This window comes from Maniola hyperantus, chromosome 2, assembly GCF_902806685.2.
Source record: "Maniola hyperantus chromosome 2, iAphHyp1.2, whole genome shotgun sequence".
Classification (NCBI taxonomy): domain Eukaryota; kingdom Metazoa; phylum Arthropoda; class Insecta; order Lepidoptera; family Nymphalidae; genus Maniola; species Maniola hyperantus.
In genome coordinates this window covers 1327093-1349850 of record NC_048537.1, presented here as the reverse complement: position 1 = coordinate 1349850, position 22758 = coordinate 1327093, and the positions used below count along the sequence as shown (strand labels likewise).

General features: G+C 39.6%; 1 protein-coding gene across 2 annotated transcripts in view; it reads right to left on the bottom strand.

The window, feature by feature from the left end:
• Positions 1-249: 249 nt before the first annotated feature.
• Positions 250-22758, bottom strand: part of LOC117989048 (metabotropic glycine receptor) — a 281440-nt gene continuing 258931 nt past the window's right edge. For both annotated transcript variants that reach the window (XM_069505318.1, XM_069505317.1), the window contains exons 5-12: positions 14265-14408; positions 12328-12528; positions 10207-10385; positions 7887-8101; positions 6103-6241; positions 4285-4390; positions 2457-2597; positions 250-1187 (exon numbers count right to left, since the gene is read on the bottom strand). In XM_069505318.1, coding sequence (XP_069361419.1) covers positions 561-1187; positions 2457-2597; positions 4285-4390; positions 6103-6241; positions 7887-8101; positions 10207-10385; positions 12328-12528; positions 14265-14408 — 1752 coding nt within the window. In that variant the 3' untranslated portion in view covers positions 250-560. The remainder of the gene's footprint in view (positions 1188-2456; positions 2598-4284; positions 4391-6102; positions 6242-7886; positions 8102-10206; positions 10386-12327; positions 12529-14264; positions 14409-22758) is intronic.

Sequence of the window (22758 nt, the reverse complement as noted above, 5' to 3'; positions counted from 1 at the left end):
TTCTTTGCTTGTACGCTGGAGGGGCATAGAAAGGCATGTCTCTTCCGCTACTGCTGGATTCTTCACCTGGTGTCACAGTACATATCAGCTTACCTGCACACACTATACGGTCACCTCTTCAGTGAAACGACTTTTGTCATCCAGATTAATAACAATCGCAGGAGTCCTCGCATGACCTGACCTAACACCTTTAATTGTTTCCGTACTACTTGGACTGGACCTCACTTCACATTTGTCACTTTTGTCACCTTTGTCACTTTTGCCTATACCATTCTTAATTGTCACTTCTGGAGGACGAATATCACTGCAACCTGCTTCACCAGATATTTTGAATACACCATTTTGCTTTTCTTCTTTCGCTTCTGCATTAAGGTCTTTTTTCTTGGGAGATTCTCATGTAACGTCTATGTGGCTTTGTTCAGCATTACTAGTCTCTATACTCTTAGTTATGGTAAAGTTTCTTTGCTTGTACGCTGGAGGGGCATCGAAAGGCATGTCTTTTCCGCTACTGCTGGTTTCTTCACCTGGTGTCACAGTACATATCAGCTTACCTGCACACACTATACGGTCACCTCTTCAGTGAAACGACTTTTGTCATCCAGATTAATAACAATCGCATGAGTCCTCGCATGACCTGACCTAACACCTTTAATCGTTTCCGTACTACTTGGACTGGACCTCACTTCACATTTGTCACTTTTATCACCTTTGTCACTTTTGCCTATACCATTCTTAATTGTCACTTCTGGAGGACGAATATCACTGCAACCTGCTTCACCAGATATTTTGAATACACCATTTTGCTTTTCTTCTTTCGCTTCTGCATTAAGGTCTTTTTTCTTGGGAGAGTCTGTTGTAACGTCTGTTTGGCTTTGTTCTGCATTACTTGTCTCTATACTCTTGGTTATGGTGAAGTTTCTTTGCTTGTACGCTGGAGGGGCATCGAAAGGCAAGTCTCTTCCGCTACTGCTGGATTCTTCGCCTGGTGTCACAGTGCACATCAGCTTCCCAGCGACTGCACTGAACACAGTGTTTAGTTTGAGTGGTGCGGACTCTGTGGCACCTTGACTTCGTTCGTGAAGTACGGCAGCATCTTGCATGGCACTTATTATCTTCGAGAGATGAGCACCAGACCCGCATCTCTCTCTTAACTTGTCCAACTGGTTGCATATTTTTTTGAACTCCTCCTAAAGAAAATATTAAAATGTAAGCAAATAATTTTCCAAAACACATTTCCAAGTTAGTATTTTAATGAATCATGATGAAATTTGAAAAGAAAATGTACGATTTCACAAAGACACGTTGAAACTATTACATTCACTTAATTAAGCTTCAAAATATTTAATTAACGTTTTCGTTAATTAATGTTTTTGTCTGCTAAAATAATACTTGTATGTCTATAGTAATAAGATAGGTATTTCTCTTTTCTCATTGGTCCCCACATTTACAGTGTGGGAGCAAATCGGGGGAATAAAAAAAAAGAAAAATACCTAAGCCACATAATTGACTTCTCCTACTACTTATTTATCTTTTCACAAAAATGGCATACTTTAAGTTGTCAACTGATAACCACTGGACATAGATCTCTATAGACTAGGTAGGTTGAAAAAGTCAGCCAAGTGCAAGTTGAACTCGCACACGAAGGGTTCTGTACCATTTTTATTTTTTTATTTTTTGGCGGCCATTTTGAAATTTTTAATTTTTGTTATAAAAGTGGCAAGAGAAATCGACATCCTGGGAAAATTTCAACTTCTACATATACGATCTACGTTCACGAGACAAATAATTTGTAGGGAGTCAAGAATGCGCCCCGGGAAACGCCAAGAGCAAGTCCCGAACTGGCGTCCTCCCGCGATTCGGCACATATTATAACCGAGAGGTTGGTGGGGCCATGCGAGGTGGAAGGTTCACGAGACAGACAGACGGACGGACGGACGGACAGCGGAGGCTTAGTAATAGTGTCCTGTTGGTACCATTCGGATACGGAACCCAAAAAAATGGAAAAAGATAAAAAAAGCCGGCCAAGTGCGAGTCAGGCTCGCGCGACGAGGGTTCCGTAATACAGTCGTATTTTTTCGACATTTTGCACGATAATTCAAAAACTATGATGCATAAAAATAAATAAAAATCTGTTTTAGAATGCACAGGTGAAGACCTTTCATATGATACCCCACTTGATATAGTTATCTTACTTCGAAAATTAAAAATACTAATAATTAATTCATGACCACAATTTTTTTTTGTGATGCAACCACAAATTCACGGTTTTCAGATTTTTCCCCGAATGTCTGCTATAAGACCTACCTACCTGCCAAATTTCATGATTCTAGGTCAACGAGAAGTAACCTGTAGGTTTCTTGACAGACCGACAGACAGACAGACAGACAACAAAGTGATTCTATAAGGGTTCCGTTTTTCCTTTTGAGATACGGAACCCTAAAAATGTAAAAGTTTACCTCTAAATCTCTTTCAGTCATATTATCACAAAAGTGCGCGCTCCTGTTGGTCGTCATGGTGTAGGTGGAGTCTGCAGGCCTGGATCTAAACTTGGCTTTCTCCCTCTCATCCTTCCCTTGGCCTTTGAACACCATGTAAGCCTGGGGATAAACAACTTAATGTCACAAAAATATGACAAGGAAATATGTAGTGTTAGCCCACAGGCTTAGATCAGGGCACATTGCAACCAACAAATTCGGTTTTCTTATGGGAAAAACATCTTCCCCAAACTGTGACTCCAAAATGATGTACATCATTTGTTGGTGGAATGCATCCGGTTCGAATCAGGGAGAGAACGTCTGATTGAATGCTTAAATCTGAACAGATTGCAAGTTGGTGTCTATTATTTATTAGCTAATCTGAATTCTGATGGAGCTTGCAATCTGTTCAGATTGCTACAGAGTACCTAAAGTAACATTGTTGTGAAATTTGTGTGATAGGATAGGATTGTAGGATAAGTTAGAATTGTATATATTAATAGAATTGTAGAATAAGATAGAGTACAATAAGGCTGACATACCTACATAAATGTAAAAGCCTGTGAATAAAAGATTTAAAAAAAAAAAAATGACAGATGCAGCATGTTTGCATAACTTATAAAGCTGGCGATTGACTTCTGTTTGTTTGTTCATTCGAGGCGATCTTGTTACAATACAATATACAGGGTTCAATGAACCAAAAGCTTAATTTGCTATAATCCGCTGAAACAGGTCGAATCTGTATGGTGCAACATGCAGCATGCGAAATGCACCACCCGCCCTTATTGTGCATTGTGCATTGTAAGGTCTACATCTCCTGAGGATGCTCAGGTGTTGGGGCGAAACGTACGTCGAGTGTGTTTGTGATTTGTGTGGTGCTGCGTGTTGGTGGTGCGTATTGCTTGCCTGGTGGCTGCTTCTTCCTGCATGTTTAGCAGTAGGAGGGCACCATACAGATTCGACCTGTTTCAGCGGATTATAGCAAATTAAGCTTTTGATTCATTGTATATCATGGACTTCTGCAAAGTAACGCTTGCTTATATACAACAATATACAGGGTTGTTGCGGATGCCAATATTTTGACATCTGCGACCCTGTAACCATGGAGAGCACTCTTTAGGGGCGAAACTCCAGTAATTTCGTTAGGGCGTTGAGTTTGCTTGAGCGGACGCTGTTACACTTACCCTGCAACCATGGAGATTACTCTTTAGGGCCGAAACTTCAGTAATTCGCCTAGGGCGTTGAGTTTGCTTGAGCTGGCGCTGCATTGATTTATTTAATAAATCAATGTGGCGCTGTTACACTTACCCTGCAACCATGGAGAGCACTCTTTAGGGGCCAACTCCAGTAATTAGCCTAGGGTGTTGAGTTTGCTTACTTACCCTGAGAACATGGACCATGGACTCTTTAGGGGCGCAAATCCAGTAATTCGCCTGGGGCGTTAAATTTGTTTGAGATGGCGCTGTTACACTTACCCTGCAACCATGGAGAGCACTCTTTAGGGGCCAACTCCAGTAATTCGCCTAGGGTGCTGAGTTTGCTTACTTACCCTGAGAACATGGACCATGGACTCTTTAGGGGCGCAAATCCAGTAATTCGCCTGGGGCGTTAAATTTGTTTGAGATGGCGCTGTTACACTTACCCTGCAACCATGGAGAGCACTCTTTAGGGGCCAACTCCAGTAATTCGCCTAGGGTGCTGAGTTTGCTTACTTACCCTGAGAACATGGACCATGGACTCTTTAGGGGCGCAAATCCAGTAATTCGCCTGGGGCGTTAAATTTGCTTGAGCTGGCGCTGTTTACACTTACCCTGCTCCCAAATATAAAGCATAGTAGAAGCGTTACAGTGAGCTGCGTATGGCAGAAGAATATTATGTACAAGAGATCTGGATTAGCTGGCGATTGTAGAAATAACCTGCAACAAAAAAACAATCTTTAAATCTTGGATAGAAGGATGGAATTTGATATGAAGTAAAAACATGAATGAATGTCATCCATACTTATATTATAAATGCGAAAGTGTGTCTGTCCCTTCTCACTCTGAGAGGAGACCCGTGCTCTGTAGTGAGCCGGCGATGGGTTGATCATGATGATGTGGCTTTGATTTTACTTCAAGCTTCTGTTGGCGATTCACAATTAAAAGATAAAATTCTAAAATTTTCCTTTTTTACAACCCTTCGCAATTTTAACTCGGACTCACACAATTTCATTATATAAACTTTATAGCACTTTAAAAACAATATAACATGAGGGCTTGTTGCCACTCACTAGGTATTAATTAAGCCAGCTTTAATTAGCAATTTGCTTTCGAGGCTCGATTTATAGCACGGTGTTTTCGTTTAATATAATTTTGTGCGGATAGTATTTAAAATAATTAATTGGTGAAAATAACATGCGGCTCATATCGGCAAATCGTTTGAATTTTATTTAGTTGGCAATTTAACTTTTTCATTCTATTTATTTATTCGTAAGTAACTCAGATTTGTAATCGTTCAGCGTTCACAAAAATATTTTTACAATATGTACTAAAAACTAAATAATATTATATTGTATACTTTTTGTCCCGGAAAATCAAAGAGTACGATGTTATCGAAAATCATAAAAAGTCCGGAAATTTTACATTATAAAGCAAATTAGAATTCTCAAGGGCCGTTAAAGCGTCACTTCCTTTTCAATTCGGACTGAAATTTAGCATAAATTGCCCTTCAATCGAGCGCTTGTGGAAAAATCCGTACTCGAAATTACTGGGCAGCAATTTGCTAGCATTACTTATACAACGCTTTTGCCGATATTGGAATAAAAATTTAAATTGCAAAATTGGGCTATTTTATAAGAGAACTAGCTTCTGCCCGCGGCTTCGCCCGCGTGGCCTACAGGAAACAAATGGCACTCTGAACAGCACCGAATAACACATATAACCTTCCAGCCCCAATTTCACCACTTATTGAGGGGGGGGGGGGGATTTTCTCATAGTCGTTTCTTAGCTGATACCTAACCTCAAGAAAAAACCTACTTTCTAAATTTCAAGTTCATTATAATATCAAAAATTAAAACTTTCCCATACAAACTTTCATCCCTTATTTTACCACCCTTATGGGCGAATTTTCCAAAAATCCTGAAACACGTATTTTTTCATTTGTGGCCAAAAACCCAAATACCAATTTTCATGCAAATAACTTGAAAAATGACCGACTTTCATACAAACTTCCATCCCCCATTTAACCCACTTAGGGGTGGAATTTCGAAAAATCCTTTCTTAGTGGATACCTACTCTTTACAAAGAATAGAACCTCATGTCTTTAGGACCAGCGGTTTAGGCTGTGCGTTGATATATATGTCAGTCAGTCAGTCAGGACTTTGAATTTTATATATATATAGATTGACTATTTTTATCAAATTTCAAAAAATCTTTTCAATATATCGCCGGCCCACTACTGATGGGTCTCCTCTCCTATGGGATGAAAATATTTTGAGCCATAGTCCATTAAGCCGGCTAAGTCCGGATTGGCACTTCTATACGGTCTCCTACAGGGGAAAATGGTGCAAAATCGTGAAGAAGGTGATATCTCGATTCTCGAGGTAGCCACGATCCTCAAAGTTAAGGGACCGACGCGAGTAGAAACTTACATAGATATATTAAGGAAGACAGACAGAAGGAACTCGTTGTATATGGCCATGGATATGAACCGGCTCTCGTTGAACTCGGAGGGCGCCTTCCGCACCATGATGCACAGCCGGATACCCCACATCAGGAAGATCACCTCCACTGCAACAAACATCTACATACAGACTACACTACAGGCAGTGGCGTGCACAGGGTTTGAAGCCAGGGTAGGCACTAGTTAAGTAGGAGCCTGTTCACTGGCAGGTTATAATGAAAACTATGCATTGAGCTAAATAATGGGGTAAGCAGTGCATTTATGCCTCTATGACCTGCACGCCACTGACTACAGGGTGTAACCAGAACGCTAGCAAAAACTTAGCGTTATTGTTATACTACCTAAACACAATCCAATATCAATAACCATTTCATTTTGTAGTTTTAGTGTTTTTTTTTAAATAGTGATAGCGAGCAAACGAGCAGGCGGGTCACCTGATGTTAAGTGATTACCGCCGCCCATGAACATTTGCAGCACCAGAGGAACCGCTGATGCGTTGCCGGCCTTTTAGGAATTTGTTGGTCCGCCCCTTGAATAACCCCATGTTGTAATCTAGTAGGAACACCGCTAATGGAAGTTGGTTCCACAATTTGCATGTGCGTGGAAAGAAAGATCTGGCACAGCGGTCGGTCGAAGTGCACCAGACACCCAGGATTTTTCAAACCAGCTATGTATAGCGTGCAAAACTCGGGTCAATGCCCCGTCTACGACACTGCATTGACTCCGAGTGGTGTGGTATGTGATTATGGTAAAGCGTGTGCCTATAATGAATTAACAAAAACCGGCCAAACATTCGATTTTAATTTGCAATTTTATACCTAATTTCTAAATGGTCTCTCGTCTGGTCTGGTTGGAGCACGGTTGGAGGCATCGGCCGTGGCTAGTTACCACCCTATCGGCAAAGCTGTGCCAAGCGCTTTAGCGTTCTGTTACGATACCGTGTAGAAACCAGAGGAGTATGTATGTGTTTAATAAAAACTGCCATACCCCTTCCAGGTTAGCCCGCTTCCATCTTAGACTGCATCATCACTTACCACCAGGTGAGATTGTTGTCAAGGGCTAACGTGTATGTGAAGAAATAAATAAAATAAATAAAGGTTATTCATCGTAGTCAAACACAAAACAGTTGGTGGATATGGCATATTTTATTTTTACTTTTTGTCCCTTGTGACTCCATTTATTTTTATTACAAACTGAATATTATAATTACGGTAATAAATTCGTAAATTTAAGCATATTTTTGGCAAGCGCCCATTTTTACTTATCAAGATACTTGACGTTACAAAGTCTCATTAATTATTTAAATGTTGGCTCTGGATGTGAAACATTTTTTCGAGTATGAAATACAGAAAAATTACTTTCGCAATGTTACGTCAATTTTACATTTTTTCATTTTTAATGTATTTTTACAGTTTGTAGAACGTTGTTTAATTACTAACTGTATAAATACAGATTTGTAAAGAGCTCATAATATTAGTACCAACTACGTAAGTAGCGCTTGTATTATAATATTAATGAGAGCCAGAGTCGTGTCGTAGGCGGGACATTAACCCCGAGTTTTGCACGCTATACATTGCGGTTTAAACAAATACTAAATAACTAAAACTACAAGTATAAGGCAAGTGGTTATTGGTATTGGATTGTGTTTAGGTAGTATAATAATCGCTAAGTTTTTGCTAATAATTAAACCCTGTATACCTTATTAATTGTCAAGTTATATGGTTTATGAAACACCCTGCAGTGGGTACTTACGCGTAGTAAAGGAGTGATCCCACCAGTCAGTATTACACAAATACGCCTTCAGATCCTCCCTGGTCCTCCCCACGATGACGGTGGGCGGTGCCACCAGTGTCCTTATGGACAGCAGCACGCACGCCACCCCCACTATGACTCCTATACGTCGTAGGAGGTACATATCAGAGATCTTCACGGCCTTCGCTGAACGCACTTGGAAGATGACTGATATCCTGTGAACAAGAAACGATTTTAGTACAAGTATTGAGCTTGAGAGTTACCTTAGAGTATTTTTTTAAAATTCATTGTAGGCAAACGCTTGACCACAATCGTACCAGATAAAAAGTGATGATGTGGCCTAAAATGGGCCACGTTTACCTAGAAGATGCCTATTCCCTCTTGTTTTTAAGATACCCGGGTTGTAATTGGTAGGAAACACATATCGTGGAAGAGTATTCCGAAACTTAGCCATGCGTATGAGGAATGATGACGCAAAATGTTTCGTGCGTGTAGATGGGATGTCGATGACATAAGGACGGAAACTCGCCCGACGTCTTGCGGTTCGGTGGTATTAGCACAGTTTACGACAGTTAGGGAACTTCTAACAAAACGTCGAGGCGTCAACGTCACTTACAGGCGTCAAAATATTAGCTAGCCCTGAAATAACCCCATTTTTCTTTGATTTCACGTCTCCATAGTCTAGTATTTCAGATAATTTAGTCGATCACGCGTCACGAACGCGTTTCTCCGGGAAGCTTTCTGCGATTAGCTACGGAAAACTAAAGTTTAGAATTCAGGATCATTTACTACAAGATGCGATCGCAATCAAGGAAAGCGTCATCGAATAAATGAATCAACTAATTTAAATTTAAATTTCAGCTATACAAATCGAACTACCCCAAGGTCCATTAGTGTCGATTGCAAGACGATTCTCGTTGAATAACCAAGTGCAGTAGAACGGAGACCCCTCATTAATTCACGACCAGTCTATCAACCTAATTACTCTGCGATACATCGCTGAATATTTCAGCACACGCAAAGATCTTGTTCCTACGGCTCTCATGTAAATTGAATTGGCTCTCATGAAAATTGAATTTGTGCAATATAAACTTGTGATTATGAATATTGTTAGAACTTCCGCCTTCTAATCGGAAGTCGGGGGTTCGATCCTAGGCACGCACCTCTAACTTTTTGGAGTTATGTGCGTTAAAGCCAGTGATATTTAAAGTAATTAAATATCACTAGCTTTAACGGTGAAGGAAAACATCGGGAGGAAACCTGCATGCCTGAGAGTTCTCCATGATGTTCTCAAAGGTGTGTGAAGTCTACAAATCCGCAGATGGCCAGCATGGTAGACTATGGCCAAAACCCTTCTCACTCTGAGAGGAGACTCGTTCTCTGTAGTGAGCCAGCGATGATATGATCATGATGATGATGATGACAAGTCTTGACAGAGACGATAGACAGACAACCAAGTGATCCTACAAGGGTTCCTTATTTCCCTGAAGATACGTAACCCTAAAATAAGTTGTATAGGCCGCTGTAACCGGAAGTCATCTCCGTTGCAATCCGGCAGTCCTCTAACTCACAGTGGTACCGCAATTTCCGGCACGTACCCACATCCGGGTCATCGGGATCCCATTGCTAAGTCATTTGCGATTTCGCAACTGTTTCCGGTTTCCTTGGCTTAAGTCAGGCTTAAGTCATAGGCTTTATCTTTTCCAATTTTTTTATTCCTGAAATCTGTATTTTCTGTATACTGTATACTAGATGATGCCCGTGACTTTGTCCCCGTGGATTTAGATTTTTAAAAACCCTAGCTTATGTCTTTCCCCGGGATGCAAGCTATCTCTATAACACTATACCAAGTTTGACAACATGCTTGACCGTGTGCGGGGCTTCTAAGGATGCCAACGCTGACAACTTCTCGCTGTTCTGTGGTAGAATGGTGTAAGAGAATCACGATTGTTGTATTTAGGTACATACCTCCAGAGTTATGCTTGGAGTTTCTTGCTTGCTTGATCAAATCAGAAATGAGGAGATCCGTAAGAGAACTAGAGTAACCGGCATAGCTCAACGGGTTGCGAAGCTGAAGTGGCAATTGGCAGGGCACATAGTTCGTGAAACCGATAGACGTTGGGGTCCCAAGGTGCTGGAATGGCGAACTCGGAAGACGCAGTGTTGGAAGATCCCCCACTAGCTGGACACCACCTCCCATGATGATGATGATGATGATGATGATGATGATGATGATGATGATGATGATGATGATGATGATATGATGATGATGATGATGATGATGATGATGATGATGATGATGATGATGATGATGACATACCTCCAAGTCTTCAGCATCAAGGCGCCGTACGTCAAGCAGAAGCCGACCTCCCTCAGCCAGACCCGCGCGGTGCACGTGAACACCGTCGGCCGCCCGTACATCACGAGGGTCGTGGAGTAGATCAGCAGGGCTCCAAGCACGATCACCCTGAGCAGAGCTGGACTCGCTGCTCTTACCACCTGCGTTCGTAAAGCAGTAAACGTTATAGGGAGTTATAGAGAGCTATCCCTGGGGTTGTAGGGAGAGCTGTGGTCTTAAAAGTGGGAGATCCTGAGTTCCATCAGGGGTATTTCGAAATTGTTAATTTCTAATTTAGCTCTAGTCAGCCCCAGTCGAATCCGCTGCTCAAATTTTTTCACAACCAATCAAGGACCAGAATTTGCTACCGATTACGATGAATACGTTTCGTTTTCACGATTGGGGAGCAGTAGGTACAGTTGATAGTATTAGTATCGAAACACTTCCGTGTTACAGTAAACTGGATCTTAACAACCTTGTTTTAAAGCTCAAGTTTGTCTACACATCTACAGCCAGTGCTCCAAGCCGAAACGTTGTGAAATTGAAATCAGTGGCATTGAATTTTTGACTTCAATTCGAAGCTCTTTTACGTCCATTTTACTTTGACGGTATTGTGTTTCGAATGTCGAATTCTAACAACGTTGGTGAGACGTAAAATCTTATACTAAGCATACAGGTCTGCTTGGAAACTGATTGGAATGCACTGGACTAGACCGGTTCAATCCGGTCCAGTCTAGTTCAGTCCAGTCGGTCAATACAAAGAAGTAAAGTAAAATAAGAAATTGCTATTTCGTGTGTGTCTTGGGGAAGTAAATGCTACCGGTAACGTTTTTCCTCATCATACTCCCCAACGGCAAAGACCTTTTCGTAAAAACCCGGCCAAGTGCGAGTCGGACTCGCACCCGAAGGGTTCCGTACCATCGTACCAGTATGTACTTTTTTAATTTGTTTGACGGCCATTTTGCAATTCGCTATCTTGGTTTTTATTATTTGCTGTTATAGCATTAATAGAAATACACACTATAAAAATTTCAATTATATCTACTTACTACTATTCATGAGATACAGTCATTGACAGGCAGACGGACAGACAGACGAACAGCAGAGGCTTAGTAACAGGGTCCCGTTGGCACGCTTCGTTTACGGAACCCTAAAAAGCTTCGATCCAAAAATAAACAGCCTCAACATCAAACGCTTCATTCAATCATACTTTTACATGGTAACTTTTCTTATTGTTGTTTTTATCTCACTCTCGCTGATGATGTATCGCCGAAAAGTGCCGAGGGAAGCGATATCCATAACAGCATAAGAAACAAAGATCATAAGTAAAATCAATTTGTTTTGTTTTGTCCTCTCCAGCATTCCGCTATAATGTCATGTTATTCATACCATAATATTTAGGGGTACAAGCTAAATGAAAAAAACCTTAAACTCCAGGGCACAGATATCTGCAAAGTACTTAATAATATCTGTCCCGGCTTTACTCACGTGTTTAGTCCCTCCCGCGAACGGACTCCCTTGAAAAAGGACCCCGTACGGGTTCGAAACTAGTCGGGCTAACGTCGACTACACACGTGAGTAAAGCCGGGACAGATATTATTTAGAATGGAAATCACTCACGGTAGTTTAAACGCTAAAAAAGTACTTAATATAATAATAAAAATAATAAATCTTTTTTTATTCAAGTAAACTTTCACAAGGTACTTTCGAATCGTCGGATGCATCTACCACTGGTTCGGAATGCCTTTCCTACCGAGAAGAACCAGCAAGAAACTCGGCGGTTGCTCTTTTCAAATATTTGATATACAATATTATGCCATGTATAAAAAAGTATTTGCAGTCCTGTGCGTTGCTGCAACGAGCTGCAGGCCAAATCCACGCTCTTTTATCATTTAGATAATCTTCAATTGTGTAAATATGCTTTTTTCAGGAGCATAATTTTAATAGATTTTTAAACTTGTGTAAAGGTAAGTCCAAAATAGTTTGCGGAATTTTATTATAAAAGGTTTTAGAAGCTACATATGCTAGGAGTCTGTCGAGTATGTCGATGCAGGCTTCACAACGCACGGCACACATTGAAAGGTTGTGGTTCCAGTGACTTACCCTGACATGTCCATACTTGATAGTGAAGTAAACGATGAAGGGTAGGCAGGATATCACAAAGCAGGCCAGCGCAAAGATGGTCGTCCGTACAACCCAGTTCAAAGCGGCGACACATGGTGACCCGTCGATGCACGCTTCGCAACCTTCAGCACACGGCAGACATTCGTAGGTTGTGGCTTTGGAGTATAGGCTTCTTTGACTCTGATGGGAAAAAAATTAAGTCAAATGCGAGTCGGATTCGTACACGAAGGGTTCCGTACCATCTATATAAAAGGACTAGCTTATGCTCGCGACTTCGTCTGCGTGGACTAGATAAATTTCAAACCCCCATTTAACCCACTTAGGGTAGGAATTTCGAAAAATCCTTTCATAGTGGATACCTACCTACTCTTTACAAAGAACAAACTCTCCAAATTTCATATCACTAGAGCCAGCGGTGTAGGCTGTGCATTGATATAAGTCGGTCAATTAGGACTTTTATATAAATACTTATACAGAAAAGGTGACTGACTGACTGAAGCATGCAGACAGCTAATAGGACGCGGACGTCCGCGAAGATTTTTTTTTTTGAAAATTCTGTCCTAAAGGGGTAAAATAGGGGTCTGAAATTTGTGTAGTCCACGCGGGCATAAGCTGTCTTGCAATATATTTTTACAGATAAATTTCGGTCGTTAGTAATTGATACAAAAATAATAACTATCATAGTAAAACAAAACACAATTATAAGGTCTATTGTAGATACAAAAAGTAATCAGAGAGCGAGTCAATCACAGGCCTAGTATCGTATTATTTCTGGTTACAATGGGAAGTGCTCGTTTACTTTGCTTGGCATCTGTACCCGTAGTACAAGATTTTACGTCTCACCAAACGAAACCAAATTCGAGAGTCGAAATACTTCCGCGTTACAGTAAAATGGACCTAAACAGCCTTGAATTGAAGTCAAATATTCAATGCCACTGATTTTAATTTCGCAATGTTTCCGCTTGGAGCGCTGGCTGTAGAAGTGTAGACAAACTTGAGCTTTAAAACAAGGCATTTAAGATCCAGTTTACTGTAACGCGGAAGTATTTCGACTCTCGAATTTGGTTTGGTTTGGTGAGACGTAAAATCTTGTACTACGGGTACGGAATGAGCTTGTTGAAATAATATCTACCCCTTCTACGTTTTTTTGCATGTAAAGGCTGTTTATATTACCCAGGTTTGCAAGATTTGATAATCGTCTCTTTTTTTAAAGAATATTTAGCCATGTTAAATGATATATTTTCCCCTTTCCTCTCCAACTAAGCGTCAAGCTGGTGCTAGGAGTAGGCACGACAATAGTGCAACGGGCAGGGTTTGAACCGTCGACCTTTCGGTTTTTAATCCTCTCCTTTACCCGTTGAGCTATTAAGGCTTATTGGTAATTGAATCTATAGTAATCAAATCAATTGGTATCTATAGTACGCGACAGGTCGAGATTGCAATCGGGGTGGAGACGCCCCGCAGAGTACAACAGCTCTGATAGCTCATATCTCTGAAAGCACTTGACTCTAATAAAAATTAGCACTTTAAAACATCATATATTTTACAAACGGATCTAGAAATCGAAAAATGATGTTCCCACACCCACAGTATTTTTAAAAGACCTATTCAACGATACCCCACACTATGGGAAAACGAGAAGAAAAAATCATCCCCACTTTAGGGGAGCTACCCTAAAAAAAAATATTTATCACAATTTTATTTCACCACTCTGTCGGCGTAATTAATAACTATACCCATGCCAAATTACAGATGTCTAGTACTAATAGTCTCTGAGATTAACCGAGGACGGACGGACATGGCGAAACTATAAGGGTTCTTTGTTTACTACGGAACCCTGAAAATGGCCAACTACTAGGTAGGCCAGGCTACATACCAAAATATTCAAACCCCTTTGTGAAGAAAACAATACTTACAGACAGATGTTTCTCATACTCCTCTTCTATGTCGCTGCCGTTGTAGAACCTGTTCTCCGCAGTGGTGTTAGGAAAGAAGAACCCACGACGACACACGCAGCGGTACGAGCCTCTACGGAACCCCAGCCCGGGAACTGGCACACACTGCAACAAAAAGTACAAAAAAACCGGTCAAGTGCGAGTCGGACTCGAACACGAAGGGTTCCGCACTATCATACATAGAATCTCAAACCATTATAATAAAAACCGGCCTAAAGTCAAGCTCGCGCACCGAGAGATCCGTACTACAGTCGTATTTCTTCGACATTTTGCACGATAATTCAGAAATTATGATGCATAAAAATAAATAAAAATCTGTTTTGGAATGCACAGGTAAAGTTCTTTCATATACCAGTGGTAGATGCATCCGACGATTCGAAAGCACTTGTGAAAGTTTACTTGAATAAAAAAGATTTTTATTTTATTTTTATTTTATTTTATATAATATACCACTTCATATACCTACTTAGTTATCTTACTTCCAAAATTGAAAATCCTAATTATTAGTTCATGACCACAATTTTTTTTTTTGGTGTGCTGTAACCACAAATTCACGGTTTTCAGATTTTTACCCTTATGTCAGCTATAAGATCTACGTACCTACCAAATTTCATGATTCTAGGTCAACGGGAAGTACCCTGTAGGTTTCTTGACAGACACGACAGACAGACAGACAATTAAGTGATCCTTTAAGGGTTCCTATTGAGGTACGGAACCCTACAAATCTAAATTTACTCTATCCGTGGAAAAAGTTAGTACCTATGTATAGAGCTCTCTCTCTAGTAAGAAGAATATTCTTTAAAAAAAAATCTTTTTACAATTCAAGATTGTAATGTAAGTACCGCCCTTCATAGTTAGTATGAATCCTTTACTAGTGTCATTAGTTTCCTTTGTGACAGTTTAGTTATCCTTTGTAAATTATTTGTACGCAAATTGAACAACTGGGTATTTGGTTTGCAAATTGTGCCCTTTAGCAACGCTATTCTCATCTTCTACAACGTCTTTGGTTTCAAAATAAGACAGGCCAAGTGCGAGTCAGGCTCGCGCAACGAGGGTTCCATACTACAGTCGTATTTTTTCGACATTTTGCACGATAATTCAAAAACTATGATGCATAAAAATAAATAAAAATCTGTTTTCGAATGCACAGGTGAGACCTTTCATAATATGATACCCCACTTGATATAGTTATCTTACTTCGAAAATTGAAATTGCTAATTCATGGCGACAATTTAATTTTTTTTCACGATTTTCAGATTTTCCCCCGAATGTCTGCTATAAGACCTACCTGCCAAATTTCATGATTTAATGTTAACGGAAAGTACCCTGTAGGTTTTCTTGACAGACAGACAGACAACAAAGTGATCCTATAAGGGGTTCCTTTTGAGATACGAAACCCTAAAAAACTAAGTGTGACATTTATTTTTATCGCAAAGACAGGGCGGTTGGCACATTTACTTTAGTGTGGTAAGCCCCGGCCTTATGGGCTCAGAGGGCAGACAAGACGTCTCGCAGATCAAAATATGTCGCTATTGATAACAAGGTCGCCCATCTCCCAAATAGGAACATTTTCTGATAAGATTGTCACTCCAGAAAAGCCCCTAAAATATGAAAGAAAGAAGAAAGAAAGAAAACTAGTTTATTCATCTTATGCCTAAGGTAAAAACAAACTTAAAATTAATGGTTAGTAGATAGTAGTTAGTAGATAATAAAAAAACCGGTTCCGTACTACAGTCGTATTTTTTCGACATTTTGCACGATAATTCAAAAACTATGATGCATAAAAATAAATAAAAATCTGTTTTAGAATGTACAGGTGAAGACCTTTCATATGATACCCCACTTGATATAGTCACTCACTTCGAAAGTTGAAAATACTAATTATTAGTTCCACATATGACCACAATTTAATTTTTTTGTGTGATCTTACCCTAAATTCACGGTTTTCAGATTTTTCCCCAAATGTCAGCTATAAGATCTACCTACCTGCCCAATTTCATGATTCTAGGTCAACGGGAAGTATCCTGTACGTTTCTTGACGGACAGTCTTCACAAACATCATGTATGATTGTTATGATATTAAGGTATAATAGGTATTGACGAGCTATCCGACGAGATAGCCACCTACGGGCGAAGTGTTACTTAAATTATTGTGAGTAGGTACCTAGATCAGTGGCGTGCACAGGAGTTCAAGCCAGGGTATGCATTTAGGTATGAACTTATTTTACGGCAGGTTATAATGAAAAATATAGCAAAATATGAAAAGACTTTCATTGTCTATTGTCATTATTAAGTATAGTCCTGAAATGAACATGTCATTGTTCATTTTAGGACTATACTTAATAATAATACTGTTCTCTTCTCAGACCTGGGCGCGTTTGGAACCGTCGTAGCTTTAGTTTTAAGTTCGCGTAAAAATTATCACCACTATATTTATATTATTATTATCATCTTACTTTTTTTTAACTTTTTTCCATTATTAATACCTTTTTTAATTTTTTAATTAATTTATTTATTATAATCATCTTACAAATGCAACAACCGACTATCAAAAAGCGTAATTTATTACTTATTTTGAATAAACCATTTGATTTGATTTGATTTACTAAGCGAGTACCTAGCGTGTTACGCTAAAAAAATTGCCTTATTAATTTTTTTATTAGTCTAAAATCGTCTTCGCATTATTCTCTTTCTAATGAAACTGGTTTGGGGCACATCGGTTGGATCACGGAACAGAAAGTTTTTCTGTTCCGTGGGTTGGATGGTTTCAAAATCTATAACTGACACAGGTAGAAAGATTTTTTTGTGTTTTATTTAAGTATCTATACTATATAGAGGTTATAAATGGTGTGTTTGTCTATATTCTATCTGCTTGCTTTTCACAGCCCTTCCGTTTAACCGATTCTGATAAAATTTGGTATCGAGATCGCTTGTAAGTTTGTCAGCATGGCGCTGATGTACTATGGCCATGACCCCTCTTATTCTGAAGGAGAGAGGTTACAAAAAATTCTAACAATAAAAACTGCAGAAAAATATTGTCTGGGTATTGTATTGTACATACAGATTTTCTTGGAAGGTTTTATGGTAAATACAATACAAACAACATAGCTCAATATTACATCGCAGGCGTATAAGGTTTTAACTTATTTATGAAAGTTTGCGGGACAGAGGTCAGACAAGGGCGTATCAAATATTAGAGGAGCTTTGCGGCTCACTTGGTCTCTAAATAGCTAGAATATTAGAGCCATGATAGACTGGTGGCTAAGACGTCCGCCTCTACTCGGGAGGTTTTTGCCAGTAGGGTGGTAATTAGCCACGGCCAAATTCTCCCACCAGACCAGACCAGACCAGACCAGAAATTTAGAAATTATAAAATTCCAAACCCCTGCCAGGAATCAAACCCGGGACCTCCCACTAATAAGACCACAGTGCTTACCGAAAAATATTAAAATAGAATAGAATAGATTTTTATTCAAGTAAACTTTTACAAGTGCTTTTGAATCGTCAACTAATTTAATAATTAATTTACCACTGGTTCAGAATGCCGTTCCTACCAAGAAGAACCAGGAAGAAACTCGGCGGTTGCTCATGTCAAGAGATCAATTTACAATATTATTATACCATACTGTGCAAGCAATTGCAGCCCCGTGCATTGCTGGAGCGAGTCAAATCCAAGCTTTCTTATCATTTACATAGTCTTCGACTGTATAATATGCTTTTTTTAAGAGCAGTTTTAATAGATTTTTAAACTTGTGTAAAGGCAAGTCTAAAATTGTTTGTGGAATTTTATTATAAAATATTACACACATTCCCACAAATGACTTTTCCACTTTCGCGACGCGGAGCGTATTAAAATATTAAATAAAACAATAATTAAAAAGGGCATAATCTTGTACGATGGTACGGAACCCTACGTGTGCGAGTCTGACTCGCACTTGACCGGTTTTCAACAAAATTTGTTTATTTCCAAGAGATGTAAATATTCAGAGTCAGAGGGACTGAGTCAATTATTTTTTTACTTGAAATATAAACTCATTAAAATACACGTCTCTCCTGGGACTCTATTATCGTAGGCTTACTGATAACAAGCAACAACAAAGATAATAATTAAAGTTAATTAAAAAACTTATTGTGTATTTCATAAGCGTTTATTAGCGAAAATGTTGAAAGGTTTTATATTCTACTAGCTGATGCCCGCGACTTCGTCCGCGTGGTTTTTTAAATCCCGTGGGAACTCTTTGATTTTCCGGGATAAAAGTAGCCTATGTCACTCTCCAGGTCTCGTACTATACCCTTGGACGATTAGGTTAGATCGTCCAAGACTATACCCGAATATTCCTGAGTACTTTGTTTTGGGACCGTTGGATGATTTGGATGTTACACTATTTGGTACAGCCCCACAGCTGTATGCCAAAGTCCAAATGGACAAAGCATCAGGAGCAGGACTTGTCTGTATATTTTACTTTGTATCAAGTTCTTTCCTTTTTTAGGGTTCCGTACTTCAAAAGGAAAAACGGAATCCTTATAGGATCACTTTGTTGTATGTCTGTCGGTCTGTCAAGAAACCTACAGGGTACTTCCCGTTGACCCATAATCATGAAATTTGGCAGATTTTTCCCCGAATGTCTGCTATAAGACCTGAAATCTGAAAACCGTGAATTTGTGGTTACATCACACAAAAAAAATTAAATTGTGGTCATGAACTAATAGTTAGTATTTTCAATTTTCTAAGTAAGATAACTATATTAAGTAGGGTATATGAAAGGTCTTCACCTGTGCATTCTAAAACATTTTTTTTTTTTTTTTATTCAGATACAAGTTAGCCCTTGACTGCAATCTCACCTGGTGGTTAGTGATGATGCAGTCTAAGATGATAGCGGGCTAACCTGGAAGGGGTATGACAGTTTTTTTATTAAACCCATACCCCTTTGGTTTCTACACGGCATCGTACCGGAACGCTAAATCGCTTGGCGGCACGGCTTTGCCGGTAGGGTGGTAACTAGCCACGGCCGAAGCGTCCCACCAGACCAGACCAGAAATTTAGAAATTATAAAATTCCAAACCCCTGCCAGGAATCGAACCCGGGACCTCCCACTATTAAGACCACAGCGCTCACAACTGCGCCAGGGAGGTCGTCGGTCGTCGTCGAGGTGGTCGTCGGGAGGATGTATCATAGTTTTTGAATTATCCTGCAAAATGTCGAAAAAAATACGACGAATCAGGTGTCACGTATTTGAATAAAAAATATTTGTATTTTATTGCACGACTGATGGTGTTTCCATTTTATAAATGACCGTTCCCGGTGTCCGTATATTTTGTAGATCCCTGTATCTATTTTCGTCAGCACGGGTATAAAAGCCTGGAGCACCAACCCCCGGTGAAATTCCGATACAATATTGGATACTTTTGGGACACGCGCAATTTTGAAATTGATATTTTAGGATGGGACTACTAACATTGTCTACAAATATTTTATTAATTTTTTTATTAAATAGGAAATAGTTGTAGTGTGTAGTGTGTTAGCCTAATATAAAGAATGTTTAACTGTATTTAAAGAGACTAATATACGAACCTTCGTCAAGTTCAGACGTGTTTTAATAACCTACCACCACATGGCGTCCTCTGCCAGTCGCGTACGCCGGCTGTGCAGTGGGCCACCTACACTGGGCGCATAATAAAAAAATGTTGAACTCAAACAACTATAATGGGAAAGCATTGTTGGAAAAGTGGTAGTGGTGGCCATTGGCCCCGACTCTCTAGTCTCTCTCTAAACCAAATTTAGAGCATCTGCATCCTATTCTTTTTACCAATGCTAAAAAAGGAACGGAACACGACTTTCACATTTAAAGACTCTAAATTTTAGTGCACAATACAAATTTAAACAGTAGGTTCGCGAGTGCGTGCTAGAATCACGGGTTTTACCATCTAAAAATTAAATTTAGAAATGTCAAACTGCTTCTGTCCTTTTCATATTACAATAGTAAGAAGAGGGTACGAATACTCCAAAATTAGGTTGTGCTTAGAATCGGTGCCATTGTGGCTAATTCAGTTGTACAAAATCTCTAAACTAAACTAAAATGGCACATCTAAATCTATTGCTATCCCTTTCATAATGTTGCTTGCGGGAAAGGATAGCACCAGATTTAGACCTGTTAATTTAGTTTAGTTTAGAGATTGTGTACAAGAGAATCGGCCCCAATATACTACTATTTTAATTCCCATGGAAGTAATAGAAGAAATACGTAATTATGTTAAGAGCCGCTCACCACATAGTTCAGAAATGAAAACCAAACTACTAGTATCTAAAATATAAAAAAAAATCACTAAATGTGTTGCTCATCGCAAATCTCGAGAACAGCTAAACCGATTTTGCTAATTCTTTTTTTATAATATTCCTTGAAGTACGAGGATGGTTCTTACGGAGAGAAAAATTTAAAAAAATTTAATCGACTGTTAGGCGGAACGAAGTTCGCCAGGGAAGCTAGTCTCTGTATATAAAAACTAGTAGGGTGCTTGGGTGCGCGGACCACTGAAGTGGTCCGCGAGCATGCAGCGTTGGTTTTTCAAAATGTGGACCTTATTCTTCATGCATTTTCTATGGAAAAATAAATTCCGCCATCTTGAATTTTTTTTATTCATCGAGTAGACCTTTGGATCCTGATCATCTTTTGTGAAGAAACTACTCTTCCATCTTTTATACTCTCCGAGATAGACACCGACGACCACCATTTTGATTTTTTTTTCAGCTCATTGGCAATTGAATGACGTTTCGAGTGACATTTGCTCGAGCACCACCCACATATCTTCAATACCTTAAGCGTGCTCTTCAGCCGTCTCCGAAATCCTCAATCATCAGCTCTCTCCGTATTTTTTCTCCGAATGAATTTTTGTCTTCTATACGAAACCATCAGTCAAATTTTTTTTTTTCATACAAAAATGTTCAGGAGAGGTGATCAATGAGTGAGTCAGTCAGTCAATCAGTGAATCAGCACGAACAGCTATATATATATATATATTAATGAATCGCTAAATGTGTTGCTGATCGCAAATCTCGAGAACAGCTGAACCGATTTCGCTAATTATTTTTTTATAATATTCCTTGAAGTATTAGACAGTAGTTTTTGATTTAATCGTGCAAAATGTCGATAAAATACGATTGTACTAGGGAACCCTCAGTGCGCGAGTCTGATTCGCACTTGGCCGGTTTTTTGCATTAATTTATGGTAAAACCGTGCGAGCATAACCTGATTTTAAAATCCTTACAAAACGCGGGGCTTTGCTAGAAAGCCGTCGGTACTCGGTAGTCGGTAGAGATGGTATATTATTGCTACTTATAAAATATTTTCATTTAATTTATTTTTTCACAGTGATTTCACAGTCAGTTTTGACGGAAAGTGATTTTTCAATGTTCCTACTTACAATAATTGGCTACATTAATTTAAGTAGGAATTATAAAAATAAATAAAATAAATCGAAATAAAAATCCTTTAATTCGACCATAAAACACGATCATAATTTGTTAGTACACACGCCTTAAAACTAATGTTAGTAATCTTAGAACTATTTACCTAATCCTAATACTATATCTAAGACAGGCTTGATTAGTCAGCGCGTGCACCATATGACAATGGTTCAGGTACTGACAATCAAACCTGTCAGCAAATGCCCTCAGGATGCCATTGGGGCTAGCCCGTACCCTGCGCACCAGGGATGTGCACCGTTTACGCATGGTAGTGTAAAAACAATCCACAGGCGCATCCGCGAACATACCCGACGCGCTGCAGTAACGAGGCAGACCCATTAGCATCCTGAATGCATTATTGTACTGAACACGCAGGGCATTGTACTGTTTCTGCGTGTAGTCCACCCACAGGCTACTCGTGTAAAAAGAAGTGCAATAAGCTCTAAAGAGCGTTACTTTTACAGGAATAGTACAACGAGCAAACCTGCGAGCGATCATGTTCGCTCTAATAGACAATGCCCTGCGTTCTCTCTCTATGTCGGCATCGTCTTTCAGGTCAAAAGACACCACATGCCCTAGGTATTTGACCTGAACCACCCTCTTTAAGGGGGTACCGTATAACTTAATGGGTGGTACGTTTGAGGGCACGGGTTTCCCTTTGGCCTGAAAAACCATGCATTCTTTACATTACAACAACTTACAACTTACAACTTTTATTTACATTATACACTTTTATTATGATCAAGATCAATAGAGTTGGTTTAAAGATGGGTTATCACTGGAAGTCAATTGTCGCAGTTTCGATCGTAAGTGCTTTGTACAGTGCAACCGGCAACGTAGTGAACGTTTGCACCATGCTTTTTCTAAAACGCAGATACGCAAGTGCTCTCGGTAGCACGCTCTTTAGCGTTTTAGCTTGGGTCAATGGCCCTGCGTACAAAAAAAACTGGCCAAGTGCGAGTCAGACTCGCGCACCGAGGGTTCCGTACTACA